Genomic DNA, 19,644 nt, shown 5'->3' with positions numbered 1-19,644 from the left:
TTAGTATTCACAATCAGAATAGATATAGCATTTAAGCTCGTAAGGATTTTTCATTTAAGTACATTTTCGCTCTGTTGTGATATACTTCGCATTCCATTAGATATAGATTTGACATTTTAGCTCATAATGCATCTCCATTGACCCTAGATAATATACATTGTAAGTTCACGGCTCATTGCCTGTCCTTTTTATTGCGTTTTTCTCTCCCTCGCCAATAGACTGATCTATATTATCAACTCTATATCTAATCACAAGGCGCAACTTTGAATCTAAAACTAAAGCCTTCTTCAGACTGTAGCGGGGTAGTAAAGCAGGGTAGGCTTCTACTTCACTCATGTCAGTATTCCTAACAAGTGCAGCACTAAACCATCACGTAGACTTGGGGTTGAGAAAGTGCAGTGTGTGTAATAATCTTCAACAGATTGTCGGGATACACAAGAAAAGAAGTTCATGCCTGAATCCAATGCACAAGTATAGAATAAACTGAGATTTACAGTATATATTGAAAAATATTTTAGTTTTTGGCTCAAAATCAGAAAAAAGGTTTACATGTCTCCCGTTAATTCAACCATTCAACAGCAATTCGTGTGACCGAAACATATACCATGTCTCTATTTTTTGTATGCCAGCAGCTTGTTTAGTGTTAAGCAATACTCTAGACGAGACGGATCCAGTACTTGGATTTTCTATTTCTTTAGCCTAACTCTCAGATCATAACTTGATATATATCAAAGCCTAGTTAAACATCCTCAGATCACAATTTAGTCTATATCAAAGCCTAGTTAATCTAAGCCCTTTAAAGCATCCCAAAATATGATTCAACTGGAAACCCCACAATAGCCAAATGAAATATTTTTTATGTAATTTCTAAATCAATCACATTGTAGCCTAAAATATTGAGATTTATTTAAATCCTATATATTAAAACATGCTTAGATCACAACTTAGTATATATCAAAGCCTAGTTAATCTAAAGCCTTAAAAGCATCCTCAAAAACACGATTCAAGTGGAAGGTCCACTATAGCCTAATTTGACATGCAGATGAAATAACCACTAGGAAAACACACAAACAGTAAAACAACAACTCGAAAACATTCAAACACATCAAAAGAAGAAGAAAGAAAACAAAGTAGAAAAGACATTCAAACAATTTTTTTTATTTTTTATTTTTTGAAAAAAAAAAGTAAAACAATAACTAGAAAAGACACATTTTTTTATTTTTTAAAACAAAGTAGAAACAATTAACTAGAAAATCCGCAAACATTTTTTTTTAAAAAAAAGAAAGTAGAAACGACGAATAGAAAAGACCCAAACTATTTTTTTTATTTTTATATTTTGAAAACAAAGTAAAACAATAACTAGAAAAGACATATTTTTTTATTTTTTATTTTTTGAAAACAAAGTAAAACAATAACTAGAAAAGACACATTTTTTTTATTTTTTAAAACAAAGTAGAAACAATTAACTAGAAAATCCGCAAACATTTTATTTTTTGAAAACAAAGTAAAACAATAACTAGAATAGACAGATTTTTTTTTAGTTATTAAAACAAAATAGAAACAATTAACTAATTTGACATTAATTCCTAAACGACTAGAGGTAGAAGAAGAAAGAAATAAAAAAATGAAATTTGAGAAACTCTTACCACAGATAACAGCTTGCTGCCGCCGCCGCCGCCATATTACAAATCATGTCCATAATGCAGTCGTACGCTTATATCCTATTCTTGAGTTTATCAGCTTTGCAAAGTGGATTTTCCTTGGCCAAAACCGCACGTCCTCTATACTTGAAATTGAAAGCGCATGCATGTTCCTCTGGATGTCTATGAATCTCGCAAAATATTTCATCGCACTTTGTACAATTGAACCCTAATAATCCCACCTTCTTCTTGCAAACGATGCACCTTTGTGGCTTCTTCATCAAAGCATCTTTTCCAGTTCTAATCTTAAGAAAGGACGACATCTTTTGGAATAAATCCATTTCATCATTGAGATTGGGATTAGTTGGGTTTTCTGTTGTCTCCATGTTTTCTTCTTTCAAGTTTCCGTTATCTTTTTTGAGTCTTTGGTTCTAATGCTGTGTTTCTGTAATGGGTGTATAATGCTGTATTTGGGTTATACTTACTTTTAATATAGAAAGGAAACTTGTAACCAAATTAGTTAATCTTGGAATGTTAATTATTTTTGGAAACCCTTACGACTTAATGGTTTGGGAATAGGTATGGAAGTTTCTTCAACTAAAAAAACTAATTACTCAACTAAAATATGGAAACTTGTAACTTGTTCATTAAGTATCAAAATATATTTTATTTTAAATTCTAATTAAGTAAATTCAAAGTATAAATAAATAAATTTGTTATAAAATCTAATTTGTAATTTAATATTACGTGCATTGCTTAATTACAATTTAAAATAAAATATAAATAAAATCTGATACTTGATGAATAAGTTACGTTGCAAAAGTTTCCATATTTTGGTTCAGTAACGGAGTAACTAAATTTTTTAGTTCTAGAAACTTCCATATATAGTAAACCTATTCCCATACAATTTTTGACAAATAATATTTACAAGTAATTTTGTTGGTTTTGGAAACTTACATAATGCACCTTTTCCCATACAAAATAGGAGAAGTTAAAGCTAATTAATTTTCGTATATATAATAATGAGATCTTATTAGTTAGTTCCTTCATTACTAGTTTTTGATCGATCACCTTAGTGCTCTTAATTGTTGAGAATATGGCGGTATACTACACGAAGAGCAAGGTTTCGACAGATGCTACGTCTGATAATAATCATCTTACCATTGATGTTAACACGTACAAAGTCCTTCGTGCCGCGATGTTAAAGAAACGCTATGCTAATGTGATGGGGAAGAGATGAAGAAGAAGGCTGACTTGTGGGAGAAGCAAAGGGAAAGAGATAGAAAAGCAGCTAGGATCGCCATCGAAAGCATCAAAAGAACTGTTAATTTTGACGATGGTCTTCAAGCCGAAAGAGATTTGTTGACCATCATCGGTGCTACGTGCCGTTCGTAAAAGAGTTCACGTATATTTTTGTGTAGAATGGCTTCTTATTGGTTGCTAGTTCTCGATTAGTAAATTCTTTCCTATTAACAGCATGAACGAATAAGAAAACCTTCAATTCAGAATTTGTGTTTGTAGATTTTAATTTGTTGGTAAATAAACTTGTATACTCTTGTATCATAGCATAAAGATTTATTTGAGGCAAAACCAATAATTAAGCTTCTATCTTGTACACTAATTAACCAATTATTATTATGCAATGTTTTTGATAAATAAAATTGAGCTACGATCAGTTAGCATTGTATTGAGTATATATGTTGCGGCGTTTTATGGCGGGGGAGCATCGGATTCCACAGAATAAAGTAGCTTTAGAGTAGATTTTGTATTGTGTTGATAGATTCACTTAATAAATATGTACAAATAATTTACCAACAAAAACAGCATATCGGATATATTTCCACTGAGTGGGGTCTAGTTAGGGAGGGTTAAATGTACGCATATCCTAATTATCCCTATTCTCAGAGGTAGAGAGATTATTTTCGACAGACCCTCGACTCAAGGAAAAACAATTTGAAGCAATCCAAAACAAGAAATAATGGAAGTACACAAAACAACTTATAATAACAAAAGCAACAAATATAGCAACAAAATAAAAACTATAACAAATAGAGTTACAACCTAATAACATATAGTAATTAAATTAAATCGAAGGACAAAAAACTAAAGGGCAGTACTACAACTACTAATATGAATGAATAGCAAGACAACGTCTGGCTTGGACAGCGTTGTGTGTGATGGCATATATACTTTGGTGGTGTCCACACGACACTGTTCAGACTCAGATCTTGGAGCTTCTAGGATTTGTGAGAGAGAGCTTCCATTTAGGTATCTTTTGAGTGCTAAAAGTCTATCTATTCTACATTATTGTCAGCCATTTCTTGACAAAATGATGGGAAGACTGATCAAAATGGACAACTAGATATCTCTCATATACATGTAAGGTGTAACTTATAAAGAGTGTCTTATTTTCTATCCAAATGTATTCGTCCCAAAATTTTGTCTTGCCAAAGGAAACAGTGAAGATTGTGTGTAGATGATATGTTTGGTTCGATTTTATGTACTATCGGTTCGATTTATCGATTTTCGATTTTCGGTTTTTAAATACGCTAAACAATTACCAACTCAATAAAATATCTTTTATCGATTTTTGGTCCTTAACGGTTTGGTTTTCGGTTTAACTAATAAGAAAATGCTCATAAAACAAATATACGACTTCCCCATCATTTTGGCGCGACAAGGCAATAATGTAACTTTACATAATGCTCATAAAATAGAAACAGTAGTAACTAGCATGAAAAGAATTATATAAGTACAACACAAATAAAAGAAGTAGAACAATAATGAAAATTGAAAGTTAAAGCAAAGCTGATAGTAACCATTAATGTAATGATACTAATATTTAATATTTATGTAGAGGTAAACTAATAAATTACTATAATCTTAATAAAATATCAAATTACCCAATAATCCAATATTAAAATACCAAAATCCGACCGATAATCCGATAATTTTTTCGTATAAAACCATTAAAAACCCGTTAACCCAATAATCCAATATTAAAATATCAAAACCGGACCGATAATCTAATAATTTTTTTTATAAAACCATTAAAAATTCGTTAACACAATAACAATAAATCAATAGCATTTTTTTTGGGCCCGATTTTTTCACATCCCTCAATGATATCAGTGGACATATTTTACTGAAGTAACCAAGAGAGCCTGCATTGCATGCCTAAATCTATTGGGGGAATTCACACCACTGATGTGCTGATTAGGAACAAATCAGTTGTGGCTAAAGTGTTTTATGCCAAGTCCAGATAGTGCAATAATTTATTTTTCGAGTGTCCATTTCCCAGACATGCATCGAATAGTCTAGTGCATTGTCAAAACATGGCAGTATCTAATAAAACTGAGATCTGCACATCAAGTCCTATGAATCATATCAACAAGCTGATACATCGTAGAGCCAGAGAAGAATTATAGAGCAGAACAATTGATCAATGCCTGGACATTTACCAATCCAGGGTAGCAGGAGGCGATTCATAAACAAGAGTAAGCACTAATTGAAGAAATAACTTGTAGTAAAGTGTAGTAATATAAAGTCCTGACATTTTCGAGGCAGGGCTTCGACCCGTATCTGGCCAACTCCTCAGACGGCTGGTTGAGGCATATTCATGGACTGGCAAGGCAAACTCTCAATTTGATCAGGAGAGCCTACAGAGCTCTCTATCTTTCCCCAAATTCCAACTAGCGCTAAAAATATCAACTCAAATAAATATCTAACAAAATGTCTGATAAAGCATTGTCAAGGCAAACATAAAGGTACTTGTCAAGCTAATATCTTTAACATTGCAAAGCATGTGAACCAAATACAAAACTTGGCTGAGAATCTCTCTAATCAAATTGCAGTGTATATTATCACAGCAAGCTCTTAGTTCAATCTCTGGGCAGCTTCCTTGGCAAGAACTCTCTCTTTGGCCTTGGTCCTGGCCTGTGACTTAGAGCCCATGATACCACCACCCCACTTCTTCCTGTTCTCTTCATACTTGTCATTGAAGTTAGCCTGAAAAAGTAAACAAGCATCAAAAGAGACCCTAGAAGATTTACAGCAAAATGCAAACCAAACTAGCCTTTAATAGGGATATACCTTAATTGCCTCCAAAATTCTGCTGAACTCCATTTTGTCTTCATTCTTCACGGTTGTCAAACACAAGGCTGAAGCAGTTTTCTTATGCACGATCTGTGCAGAGTCATCAATATCAGCACCTAATCTGTTGGGAAGTATTGAGAATACAAACTAGGTAGGTATTACTTACCGATCCTAAACGAGCTTTCCCCTTCACAATGCAGTACGGAATTTCCATCTTTCTGCATAGCGCAGGAAGCCAGACGACCAACTCTATTGGGTCCACATCATGAGCAATCACTACTAACTGAGCTTTGTTCTAAAAGGACATCAAATGGAAAAAGTTGCTAAAAAGACAAAAAGAAATGTGCTTGAGAAAGTATTAAGACATTTTGCAAGACCAAAACAAACCTGCTCAATAAGGTAAGTGATGTGCTTGAGCCCATACTTCACAATAATGGGTTTCTTTGTTTCAGGAGTTTTTCCTTCTGCTTCAGCTTGAGCCCTTTTGACAAGACGCTCCTTCTTTGCAGCTTTGTCCTCGGGCCTGTACTTAAGAAGCATCTTGAAAAGGTTTGTAGCTGCAAGTTCAACGGGAAAAGACAATGGAAGAATTTGAATAAGTAACACAGAAACAAAACACCACATGCAAATAAAACAATACAAAAGATGAGTTGAGAGCTGTTAAACAATACTAACAAATTTGGTCTACTGGAGGAGTGAAAAGACATAATGGTTATACACAGCAGTTCCATCAAAATATAATACTATTGCTAAACTAATTCTACTTCTCTAAGCAAAAGAAGCTTCGCTCATGAATTCTAAAATGAATAATAATAGCTCAGTCAGCCAAATGGTTAATGGAACTAGATATAAGCCAGCAACAGTTTCAGATGTGTGAGACCGAGATGTTATCCATATTGCTTAACCAGCAAAAGCCGAAGTGTTTGCAAACTTTCACTGAGAGGTAACAAAATTGAATTCATAAGAATCCACAAGCCAAGCACAACAACCACACTTTCAATTGCCTTCAAGTACACAGTAAGGCATAGTTCAACCGTTTATGGAATACACATTATAGTTTCACGTACAATACAGTGAGGCATAGTTCAAACATATACCACTCATTATGCCACCAATTCCTGTGTAAGTTTGGATCAAAAACATGCAGCATAAAACATACGGAATTAGCTGGAATAAATCAAAATCAAGTGAAACGAATATGTAGAGGCCAGAGATTTAGTTTTTACATTGTAAAAAAAAATAAACCTTTTGTTATCCATTATCGAAATGAAGCAGCTGCAAATACTGTGGATCGGACATAGAGTATTGATTATATAATTTTTAACAAATTTACAACAACTAATTAACAAAAAAGGTAACAGGAAATTAGGTTAATAATAGTATACTCACCGAGGTTCTTGTCAAGGGTTTTGGTGAACTGGTTGAGAGCAGGAGGGACCTTCAATCGCATCTTGAGAATCCTCTTCTTCCTTTGGAGGGTAACATTCCGAGGCCATCTTACATTCCTTGTTACATCCTTCTTCGGCGGCAGCGCCCCACCGATACCGAACTGCTTTGGCCGTTTCTCGAACAGTGGATTCACCACTTTCGCCTTCTCAGGCTTCTTCTTCGATGCTACTGCAACACCCTTCTTTGGAGCCTACAGAAAAAATCGTCAATACAAATTCCAAGAAATGAGTAGTGAAGAGAAAATGTAACCATGCCTAGAGCATACCATTTTTTTTCTTGACTATGCGATCAAGATCTGATGAAGAAACCCTAGAGGGAGAAGAACACTCTGCTATACACAGACGTATGACGATGAGATTTTAGGGTTTAAGATGTATTCGACGCTTCTTAACTGGACCTAACCCAACTTTTGTGAATTTGGGCCTGGACTCCTTTTAATAAGAAAAGAGGAATTGACATAGATACATACAATTGACAATATCTAGTCTATATTATGAAAGTAATTAAATTATAAAAAGAATAGGCAAAAAATAAAAAAGGAAGACAGAAAGAGAAGAGATAATTGTTTTTTCAGTGCACTGAATTGTACAAATTCGATGACTATTTATAGCCAATTGGTGATTTAAAATGGTTAGGGGGAAAGTAGAGGTAGGGGAAAAGATATAATGGACATGGACATCCACATTCATGTCATTATTGTATTTTACAATACTCTCATTTGAATGTCCATGTAAAACAAAAATAAATTTTAGTGAAAAAATAAATGTATATAGTTATTCTCAATACGGATTGATTGCTGTCTCATTAAAAACCTTGCAGGAAACACTTCGACTTTTGCTAGTTAAGCAATATGAATAACATCTCGGTCTCACATATCTGAAACCGTTATTGTATTATATCATAGTTCTATTAACCATTTGGCTGACTGAGTTATTATTATTCCTATTATCAACCATGTAAAATGGTTGTCCACTTAAAATTATTCCTATTATCAACCACTTAAAATGGTTGTCCACTTAAAATTATTCCTATTGTCAAGCTAATATCTTTACAATTGTAAATCATGTGAACCAGATACAAAATTTGAAAGAGCATCTCTCTAATCAAATTGCAGTGTATATGATCACAACAAGCTCGTAGTTCAATCTCTAGGCTGCATTCTTGGCAAGAACTCTCTTTGGCCTTAGTCCTGGCTTGTGACTTAGAGCCCATGAGATCTTCTGCTTCAGCTTGAGACCTTTTGACAAGATGCTCCTTTTTTGCAGCTTTCTCCTCGGGCCTATTCTTAAGAAGCACATTGAAAAAGTTTGTAGCTTCAAGTTCAAATGGCAAAGACAATAGAAGAATTTGAATAAGTATAACTGAAACAAAATACCACATGCAAATAAAAAAATACAAAAAATGAGTTGAGAGCTGTTAAATAATATTTACAAATTTGGTCTATTGGAGGAGTGAAAAGACATAATAGATAATACTATTTCTAAACAAATTCTACTTCTCTAAACAAAGAAGGAATTGTTATAAATTAACTAACTTGACAATTTTATAAAGGAAGAAGAACAAGAGAATATGTATATAGAAAGTATTAATAGAGAGAGTAGTAATATAGAGAGAGTAATAGTAATTCTTTCTTTTATGTGTTTGTGTATTTTTACATTGAAGTTTAAGGCTATATTTATAGCCATATTTACAAGTGGAGGAAAATATTAGTGGCAATTTACCCACTTAAAAAGTAAATGGACTATCCACCATTTTAAGTGGACAACCATTTTACATGGTTGATAATACTCCCCCTTGGATGTCCACGAGAAATGTGTCTCGTTAAAACCTTATTAGGAAAAACCCAGTGGGAAAAAGCCTAATGAAGGAAAAAGAGTACACATATCTGATAATACGCCTTGAGTGCTGCCTCATTAAAAACCTTATCAGGAAAATCCAGTGGGACAAAACCTTGACTAAGGGAAAAAGAGTACAGCGCGTATTTTGCTCCCCCTGATAAAAATATCACTTAATATCTCGAAGACGACGCATTCCAATTTTGTATCTCATTTTCTCAAAGGTTGAAGTTGGCAATGCTTTGGTGAACATATCCGCCAAATTATCACTTGAACGAATTTGTTGGACATCTATTTCACCCTTCTTTTGAAGATCATGAGTGAAAAAGAATTTTGGTGAAATATGTTTTGTTCTGTCTCCTTTGATGTATCCTCCCTTCAGTTGAGTTATACATGCAGCATTGTCTTCATACAATATTGTTGGAGCGTCTTTTGTCAAAGAAAGACCACATGTTTCTTGAATGTGTTCAGTTATTGATCTTAACCAAACACATTCTCGACTTGCTTCATGAATGGCTATTATCTCAGCATGATTTGAGGAAGTGGCAACCATAGTTTGCTTTGTTGAACGCCATGATATAGCTGTACCACCACATGTAAATAAATAGCCTGTTTGCGATCGACCTTTATGGGGATCAGATAAATATCCCGCATCTGCATAACCGATCAATTGTGACATGGAATCATTTGAGTAAAACAATCCCATATCAATGGTACCTCGAAGGTATCTGAATATATGCTTAATTCCATTCCAGTGTCTGCGTGTTGGTGAAGAACTAAATCTTGCTAACAAGTTTACTGAGAAAGCTATATCTGGTCTAGAATTGTTGGCAAGATACATTAATGCACCAATTGCACTAAGGTATGGTATTTCAGCACCAATAAGTTCTTCATCATTTTCATAAGGCCGAAACGGATCTGTATTAATATCAAGAGATCTCACAACCATTGGAGTACTCAATAGGTGTGCTTTATCCATATAAAATCTCTTTAAAATATTTTCAGTATATGTTGACTGATGGACAAATATCCCATTTGTAAAATGTTCAATTTGTAGACCAAGACAAAATTTTGTCTTTCCAAGGTCTTTCATTTCAAACTCCTTTTTCAGGCATTTTACTGCCTTTGAAAGTTCTTCCGGAGTTCCAATAATATTCAAATCATCAACATATACTGCTATTATGACAAATTCAGATTTAGACCTTCTCATAAAGACACAAGGGCAAATTGGATAATTTTTATATCCTTCTTTTAGCAAATATTCGCTAAGACGATTGTACCACATTCGCCCTGATTGTTTCAACCCGTACAAGGATTTCTGAAGCTTTATTGAACAATTTTCTCGAGAATCCTTGTATGCTTCAGGCACTTTGAACCCTTCGGGAATTTTCATAAAAATGTCGTGGTCCAATGAGCCATATAAATAGGCAATGACCACGTCCATTAAGTGCATTTCAAGCTTTTCATGAACTGCCAAATTCATTAGATACCTGAAAGTAATTGCATCCACCACAGGAGAATATGTTTCCATATAGTCAATGCCAGGTCTTTGCGAAAAACCTTGGGCTACAAGTCGTGCTTTATATCTTACGACTTCACCCATTTCATTTCGTTTACGCACAAAAACCCATTTGTGCCCTACTGGCTTGACACCTTCAGGTGTTCGAACTATTGATCCGAAAACTTCACGTTTTTCAAGTGAAGTTAACTCTGTTTGAATTGCATCCTTCCATCTTGGCCAATCATTTCTCTGTCTGCATTTATCGACAGATTTTGGTTCAAGATCCTTATCTTGTTGCATTATTTCAATGGCAACATTATAAGCAAAAATATTATCGACCACAATATCATTTCGGTTCCACCGTTTTCCTGTCGAGACATAACTTATTGAGATTTCTTCATTCTCATTATTTTCAGGTACTTGGACCTCCTCGGTGGTATCACCATTTATTGTGTCTCTGGGCTCTTCTTGAGCACTCGCCTCCAAATTATGATCATCTTGATCATTTATTCCTTTCCTTTTTCGAGGATTTTTATCTTTGGAACCAAATGGTCTTCCACGTTTTAAGCGTGGTCTAGACTCATTTGCCTGAATAAGTTGTCCTACCGGGACATCAACTCGAACTTGAGCATTAGCAGCTGGGATATGCGATTTAGTAACCCGTGGAAGGTTAGTAAATGCATCCGGCAGTTGATTTGCAATATTCTGCAAATAAATCATCTTTTGAACTTCTTGCTCACATTGATTTGTTCGAGGATCTAAATGAGATAGTGACAATGAATTCCAATCTATCTCATTTTTCAATTGCTTATGTTCTCCCCCTAATGTTGGGTATACTGATTCATCAAAATGACAATCAGCGAATCTTGCCGTAAATAAATCTCCAGTCATAGGTTCCAGATATTTTATAATAGAAGGAGATTCATACCCAACATATATTCCCAACCTTCTTTGGGGACCCATCTTTGTGCGGTGCGGTGGAGCAATTGGGACATATACCGCACATCCAAATATTCTAAGATGGGATATATTTGGCTCCCTTCCAAATGCCAACTGTAATGGGGAAAATTCATGATAATTTGTTGGCCTTACGCGCACAAGTGCTGCTGCATGCAAAATAGCATGCCCCCATACTGAAATAGGAAGTTTTGTCCTCATTAGCAATGGTCTAGCTATCCATTGGAGGCGTTTAATCAATGATTCTGCTAGACCATTTTGAGTATGTACATGAGCGACCGGATGCTCAACTTTTATTCCAATCGACATACAATAATCATTAAATGATTGAGATGTGAATTCACCAGCATTATCAAGATGAATTGTCTTTATTGCATAATCTGGAAATTGTGCTCTTAACCTTATAATTTGAGCTAACAATCTCGCAAAAGCCATGTTGCGAGTTGATAATAAGCACACATGTGACCATCTTGTAGATGCATCTATCAAGACCATATAATATTTAAATGGTCCACATGAAGGGTGAATTGGCCCACATATATCACCCTGTATACGTTCCAGAAACGCAGGGGATTCAATCCCAACCTTAGTTGCTGATGGTTTGATAATCAGTTTTCCTTGGGAACAAGCAACACAAGAGAATTCCTTAGATTGAAGAATTTTCTGATTCTTCAAAGTATGTCCATGTGAATTCTCAATAATTCTGCGCATCATATTATAACCGGGATGGCCCAACCGGTCATGCCAAATGATAAAATCATTAGAATCAGTAAACCTTTTGTTTACAATGGCATGTGATTCAACAGTACCAATATTTGTATGGTACAACCCAGAAGAAAGTGCAGGTAATTTTTCGTGCACAATTTTCTTCTCCATATTTATTGTAGTAATATAAAGGTATTCAACATTTCCTTCATTTGCAGTCTCAATATGATAGCCATTTTGGCGAATAACCTTGAAACTTAACAAGTTTCTTTGAGACTTACTATAATATAATGCATTATCAATTACCAATATCGTTCCTCCAGATAGTAATAAGGCTGTTTTTCCAGAGCCTTCAATTAATTTTGTACTACCAGATATTGTATTGACATAGGCCTTTTTCATAATCAAATGACAAAAATATTTCTTTTCTTTTAATATCGTATGAGTTGTGGCACTATCCAAAATGCACATATCTCCATTATTCATCTTGAATCCAATTGAAGACTGATAAATTTATTTATCTTCATAAAATAAAAATGCATTGTAAGAAATAAAATAAGTAACAATTTTGCTAGAAAAACATAAGTCCCTTTTTTTTTAAAAGTTAAATTATGGTAATTTAGAATTTAAAAAAATTATATGATTCAATTATGATGAATGTTACAATAATTTAGTTTATGGAATTATTTATTTATTAACCTTAAATATATATTATACACAAGTATTAAAAACAAATATATTATAAAACATTAATATAATATTCATCATGTATAGATAATTTCTTTATTGACAAAAATAATACAATCATTATATATTATTAATGTCTAAAACATTAACAAGAATAAACAGTTAGTATAATGACATTAAATAAGACGAATATTATTTTTAGTAACAATATGATATTAAGATTAAATAATAGCACACTAATAGTAATTAATTACAACATTGTAAAATAGCACAATTTAATAAACAATATACAATTATCATAAAAATGTGACCTTGATTATTATTTTTTTTCTTCAAATACATAAACGTAAAAACACAATAATTCGAAGTACATGATAACATATTGAAAAACATGAAATTAAACATCAATTAAGATCCTTAAAAAAAATTTCAACCTCCAAATGAGTAATATCATTGAGGTCATTAAAATCATCATCCCTTAAGGCCAGATTTGTTTCAATATTATCATTATTCAAAGGCCTTGCCTCAACATTATTTTCGAACGCCAAGTGTGACTCTATCCGAGCATTAGAAGAAGAGCCACCACCTCTATTTGCCTTTCTTTTAAAAGAATTTTGATAAAGTCTTACAAAATGCTCAGGCGTCCGACATTCATTTTTCCAGTGGCCTTTCATGCCACAACGATGACAGTTACTTTTTGAAGGGCCATTTTGAGAATTGATATTGTTCTCCCTTTTATGTTGACCACCACCACGACGATTATTATATCGTCCTCTGCCATTGCCACGCCCACGCACATTATTATGACCTTGATATTTATTATGTCTTCTTTCAGACTGGCCATGTGCTTTTACCATATTTGCCTCCGGTAACGGAGCAGTTCCAGTGGGACGGGCTTCATGATTTTTCATTAAAAGGGCATTATGTTGTTCAGCCACCAGAAGACATGATATCAATTCAGAGTATTTTTTAAAACCCTTTTCACGGTATTGCTGCTGTAATATTACATTAGAGGCATGAAAAGTAGTTAGTGTCTTTTCTAACATGTCCTCATCATTTATATTTTCCCCACATAATTTTAATTGGGAAGTTATTCTAAATACAGCAGAATTATACTCAATTACGGTTTTAAAATCTTGAAACCGTAAGTGCATCCACTCATAACGAGCCCTTGGCAATACCGTTGCCCTGAGGTGGTCATACCTCCCTTTTAAGTCTTTCCACAATTCAAGTGGATCTTTCACTGTCAAGTATTCCATTTTTAGGCTTTCATCTAGATGATGACGAAGGAAAATCATAGCCTTTGCTTTATCCTGACTTGATGCTGTATTTCCTTCAATTATAGCATCACCAAGACCCTTAGCGGTAAGGTGAATTTCAGCATCAAGTACCCATGACAAATAATTTTTACCAGAAATATCAAGTGCCACAAATTCCAATTTTGACAAGTTTGACATGATGAAAATTAATTTGAAAGTAACAAAGATAACTTAAAAATTAAATTTCTTTAGTAGATATACCTGATATAGAAGTTAATTTTCTGAAAAATTAGAGCTTCGTGCTGATAACGTGTTATAAATTAACTAACTTGACAATTTTATAAAGGAAGAAGAACAAGAGAATATGTATATAGAAAGTATTAATAGAGAGAGTAGTAATATAGAGAGAGTAATAGTAATTCTTTCTTTTATGTGTTTGTGTATTTTTACATTGAAGTTTAAGGCTATATTTATAGCCATATTTACAAGTGGAGGAAAATATTAGTGGCAATTTACCCACTTAAAAAGTAAATGGACTATCCACCATTTTAAGTGGACAACCATTTTACATGGTTGATAATAGGAATAATAATAACTCAGTCAGCCAAATGGTTAATAGAACTATGATATAATACAATAACGGTTTCAGATATGTGAGACCGAGATGTTATTCATATTGCTTAACTAGCAAAAGTCGAAGTGTTTCCTGCAAGGTTTTTAATGAGACAGCAATCAATCCGTATTGAGAATAACTATATACATTTATTTTTTCACTAAAATTTATTTTTGTTTTACATGGACATTCAAATGAGAGTATTGTAAAATACAATAATGACATGAATGTGGATGTCCATGTCCATTATATCTTTTCCCCTACCTCTACTTTTCCCCCTAACCATTTTAAATCACCAATTGGCTATAAATAGTCATCGAATTTGTACAATTCAGTGCACTGAAAAAACAATTATCTCTTCTCTTTCTGTCTTCCTTTTTTATTTTTTGCCTATTCTTTTTATAATTTAATTACTTTCATAATATAGACTAGATATTGTCAATTGTATGTATCTATGTCAATTCCTCTTTTCTTATTAAAAGGAGTCCAGGCCCAAATTCACAAAAGTTGGGTTAGGTCCAGTTAAGAAGCGTCGAATACATCTTAAACCCTAAAATCTCATCGTCATACGTCTGTGTATAGCAGAGTGTTCTTCTCCCTCTAGGGTTTCTTCATCAGATCTTGATCGCATAGTCAAGAAAAAAAATGGTATGCTCTAGGCATGGTTACATTTTCTCTTCACTACTCATTTCTTGGAATTTGTATTGACGATTTTTTCTGTAGGCTCCAAAGAAGGGTGTTGCAGTAGCATCGAAGAAGAAGCCTGAGAAGGCGAAAGTGGTGAATCTACTGTTCGAGAAACGGCCAAAGCAGTTCGGTATCGGTGGGGCGCTGCCGCCGAAGAAGGATGTAACAAGGAATGTAAGATGGCCTCGGAATGTTACCCTCCAAAGGAAGAAGAGGATTCTCAAGATGCGATTGAAGGTCCCTCCTGCTCTCAACCAGTTCACCAAAACCCTTGACAAGAACCTCGGTGAGTATACTATTATTAACCTAATTTCCTGTTACCTTTTTTGTTAATTAGTTGTTGTAAATTTGTTAAAAATTATATAATCAATACTCTATGTCCGATCCACAGTATTTGCAGCTGCTTCATTTCGATAATGGATAACAAAAGGTTTATTTTTTTTTACAATGTAAAAACTAAATCTCTGGCCTCTACATATTCGTTTCACTTGATTTTGATTTATTCCAGCTAATTCCGTATGTTTTATGCTGCATGTTTTTGATCCAAACTTACACAGGAATTGGTGGCATAATGAGTGGTATATGTTTGAACTATGCCTCACTGTATTGTACGTGAAACTATAATGTGTATTCCATAAACGGTTGAACTATGCCTTACTGTGTACTTGAAGGCAATTGAAAGTGTGGTTGTTGTGCTTGGCTTGTGGATTCTTATGAATTCAATTTTGTTACCTCTCAGTGAAAGTTTGCAAACACTTCGGCTTTTGCTGGTTAAGCAATATGGATAACATCTCGGTCTCACACATCTGAAACTGTTGCTGGCTTATATCTAGTTCCATTAACCATTTGGCTGACTGAGCTATTATTATTCATTTTAGAATTCATGAGCGAAGCTTCTTTTGCTTAGAGAAGTAGAATTAGTTTAGCAATAGTATTATATTTTGATGGAACTGCTGTGTATAACCATTATGTCTTTTCACTCCTCCAGTAGACCAAATTTGTTAGTATTGTTTAACAGCTCTCAACTCATCTTTTGTATTGTTTTATTTGCATGTGGTGTTTTGTTTCTGTGTTACTTATTCAAATTCTTCCATTGTCTTTTCCCGTTGAACTTGCAGCTACAAACCTTTTCAAGATGCTTCTTAAGTACAGGCCCGAGGACAAAGCTGCAAAGAAGGAGCGTCTTGTCAAAAGGGCTCAAGCTGAAGCAGAAGGAAAAACTCCTGAAACAAAGAAACCCATTATTGTGAAGTATGGGCTCAAGCACATCACTTACCTTATTGAGCAGGTTTGTTTTGGTCTTGCAAAATGTCTTAATACTTTCTCAAGCACATTTCTTTTTGTCTTTTTAGCAACTTTTTCCATTTGATGTCCTTTTAGAACAAAGCTCAGTTAGTAGTGATTGCTCATGATGTGGACCCAATAGAGTTGGTCGTCTGGCTTCCTGCGCTATGCAGAAAGATGGAAATTCCGTACTGCATTGTGAAGGGGAAAGCTCGTTTAGGATCGGTAAGTAATACCTACCTAGTTTGTATTCTCAATACTTCCCAACAGATTAGGTGCTGATATTGATGACTCTGCACAGATCGTGCATAAGAAAACTGCTTCAGCCTTGTGTTTGACAACCGTGAAGAATGAAGACAAAATGGAGTTCAGCAGAATTTTGGAGGCAATTAAGGTATATCCCTATTAAAGGCTAGTTTGGTTTGCATTTTGCTGTAAATCTTCTAGGGTCTCTTTTGATGCTTGTTTACTTTTTCAGGCTAACTTCAATGACAAGTATGAAGAGAACAGGAAGAAGTGGGGTGGTGGTATCATGGGCTCTAAGTCACAGGCCAGGACCAAGGCCAAAGAGAGAGTTCTTGCCAAGGAAGCTGCCCAGAGATTGAACTAAGAGCTTGCTGTGATAATATACACTGCAATTTGATTAGAGAGATTCTCAGCCAAGTTTTGTATTTGGTTCACATGCTTTGCAATGTTAAAGATATTAGCTTGACAAGTACCTTTATGTTTGCCTTGACAATGCTTTATCAGACATTTTGTTAGATATTTATTTGAGTTGATATTTTTAGCGCTAGTTGGAATTTGGGGAAAGATAGAGAGCTCTGTAGGCTCTCCTGATCAAATTGAGAGTTTGCCTTGCCAGTCCATGAATATGCCTCAACCAGCCGTCTGAGGAGTTGGCCAGATACGGGTCGAAGCCCTGCCTCGAAAATGTCAGGACTTTATATTACTACACTTTACTACAAGTTATTTCTTCAATTAGTGCTTACTCTTGTTTATGAATCGCCTCCTGCTACCCTGGATTGGTAAATGTCCAGGCATTGATCAATTGTTCTGCTCTATAATTCTTCTCTGGCTCTACGATGTATCAGCTTGTTGATATGATTCATAGGACTTGATGTGCAGATCTCAGTTTTATTAGATACTGCCATGTTTTGACAATGCACTAGACTATTCGATGCATGTCTGGGAAATGGACACTCGAAAAATAAATTATTGCACTATCTGGACTTGGCATAAAACACTTTAGCCACAACTGATTTGTTCCTAATCAGCACATCAGTGGTGTGAATTCCCCCAATAGATTTAGGCATGCAATGCAGGCTCTCTTGGTTACTTCAGTAAAATATGTCCACTGATATCATTGAGGGATGTGAAAAAATCGGGCCCAAAAAAAATGCTATTGATTTATTGTTATTGTGTTAACGAATTTTTAATGGTTTTATAAAAAAAATTATTAGATTATCGGTCCGGTTTTGATATTTTAATATTGGATTATTGGGTTAACGGGTTTTTAATGGTTTTATACGAAAAAATTATCGGATTATCGGTCGGATTTTGGTATTTTAATATTGGATTATTGGGTAATTTGATATTTTATTAAGATTATAGTAATTTATTAGTTTACCTCTACATAAATATTAAATATTAGTATCATTACATTAATGGTTACTATCAGCTTTGCTTTAACTTTCAATTTTCATTATTGTTCTACTTCTTTTATTTGTGTTGTACTTATATAATTCTTTTCATGCTAGTTACTACTGTTTCTATTTTATGAGCATTATGTAAAGTTACATTATTGCCTTGTCGCGCCAAAATGATGGGGAAGTCGTATATTTGTTTTATGAGCATTTTCTTATTAGTTAAACCGAAAACCAAACCGTTAAGGACCAAAAATCGATAAAAGATATTTTATTGAGTTGGTAATTGTTTAGCGTATTTAAAAACCGAAAATCGAAAATCGATAAATCGAACCGATAGTACATAAAATCGAACCAAACATATCATCTACACACAATCTTCACTGTTTCCTTTGGCAAGACAAAATTTTGGGACGAATACATTTGGATAGAAAATAAGACACTCTTTATAAGTTACACCTTACATGTATATGAGAGATATCTAGTTGTCCATTTTGATCAGTCTTCCCATCATTTTGTCAAGAAATGGCTGACAATAATGTAGAATAGATAGACTTTTAGCACTCAAAAGATACCTAAATGGAAGCTCTCTCTCACAAATCCTAGAAGCTCCAAGATCTGAGTCTGAACAGTGTCGTGTGGACACCACCAAAGTATATATGCCATCACACACAACGCTGTCCAAGCCAGACGTTGTCTTGCTATTCATTCATATTAGTAGTTGTAGTACTGCCCTTTAGTTTTTTGTCCTTCGATTTAATTTAATTACTATATGTTATTAGGTTGTAACTCTATTTGTTATAGTTTTTATTTTGTTGCTATATTTGTTGCTTTTGTTATTATAAGTTGTTTTGTGTACTTCCATTATTTCTTGTTTTGGATTGCTTCAAATTGTTTTTCCTTGAGTCGAGGGTCTGTCGAAAATAATCTCTCTACCTCTGAGAATAGGGATAATTAGGATATGCGTACATTTAACCCTCCCTAACTAGACCCCACTCAGTGGAAATATATCCGATATGCTGTTTTTGTTGGTAAATTATTTGTACATATTTATTAAGTGAATCTATCAACACAATACAAAATCTACTCTAAAGCTACTTTATTCTGTGGAATCCGATGCTCCCCCGCCATAAAACGCCGCAACATATATACTCAATACAATGCTAACTGATCGTAGCTCAATTTTATTTATCAAAAACATTGCATAATAATAATTGGTTAATTAGTGTACAAGATAGAAGCTTAATTATTGGTTTTGCCTCAAATAAATCTTTATGCTATGATACAAG

The 19,644-nt window shown here is 34.1% G+C and overlaps 2 protein-coding genes across 2 annotated transcripts; one reads left to right on the top strand and one right to left on the bottom strand.

The window, feature by feature from the left end:
• Positions 1–5,124: 5,124 nt before the first annotated feature.
• On the bottom strand, positions 5,125–7,600 carry LOC129886303 (60S ribosomal protein L7a-2). Its single transcript, XM_055960940.1, has 6 exons — positions 7,450–7,600; positions 7,125–7,374; positions 6,123–6,292; positions 5,902–6,030; positions 5,733–5,825; positions 5,125–5,648 (listed from the first exon to the last, which is right to left on the bottom strand). Exons 1-6 carry the CDS (start codon positions 7,450–7,452, stop codon positions 5,517–5,519), a joined length of 777 nt encoding a protein of 258 aa, XP_055816915.1. The 5' UTR covers positions 7,453–7,600; the 3' UTR covers positions 5,125–5,516.
• A 7,644-nt stretch (positions 7,601–15,244) lies between these two features.
• Positions 15,245–17,714, top strand: LOC129886304 (60S ribosomal protein L7a-2-like). The gene is made up of 6 exons (XM_055960941.1): positions 15,245–15,389; positions 15,465–15,714; positions 16,547–16,716; positions 16,809–16,937; positions 17,014–17,106; positions 17,191–17,714. Exons 1-6 carry the CDS (start codon positions 15,387–15,389, stop codon positions 17,320–17,322), a joined length of 777 nt encoding a protein of 258 aa, XP_055816916.1. The 5' UTR covers positions 15,245–15,386; the 3' UTR covers positions 17,323–17,714.
• The last annotated feature ends 1,930 nt before the right edge of the window (positions 17,715–19,644 follow it).

The sequence above is a fragment of the Solanum dulcamara genome, chromosome 4 (genome assembly GCF_947179165.1).
Source record: "Solanum dulcamara chromosome 4, daSolDulc1.2, whole genome shotgun sequence".
NCBI classification, from domain to species: domain Eukaryota; kingdom Viridiplantae; phylum Streptophyta; class Magnoliopsida; order Solanales; family Solanaceae; genus Solanum; species Solanum dulcamara.
This window is presented reverse-complemented; position numbering and strand designations above follow the sequence as displayed.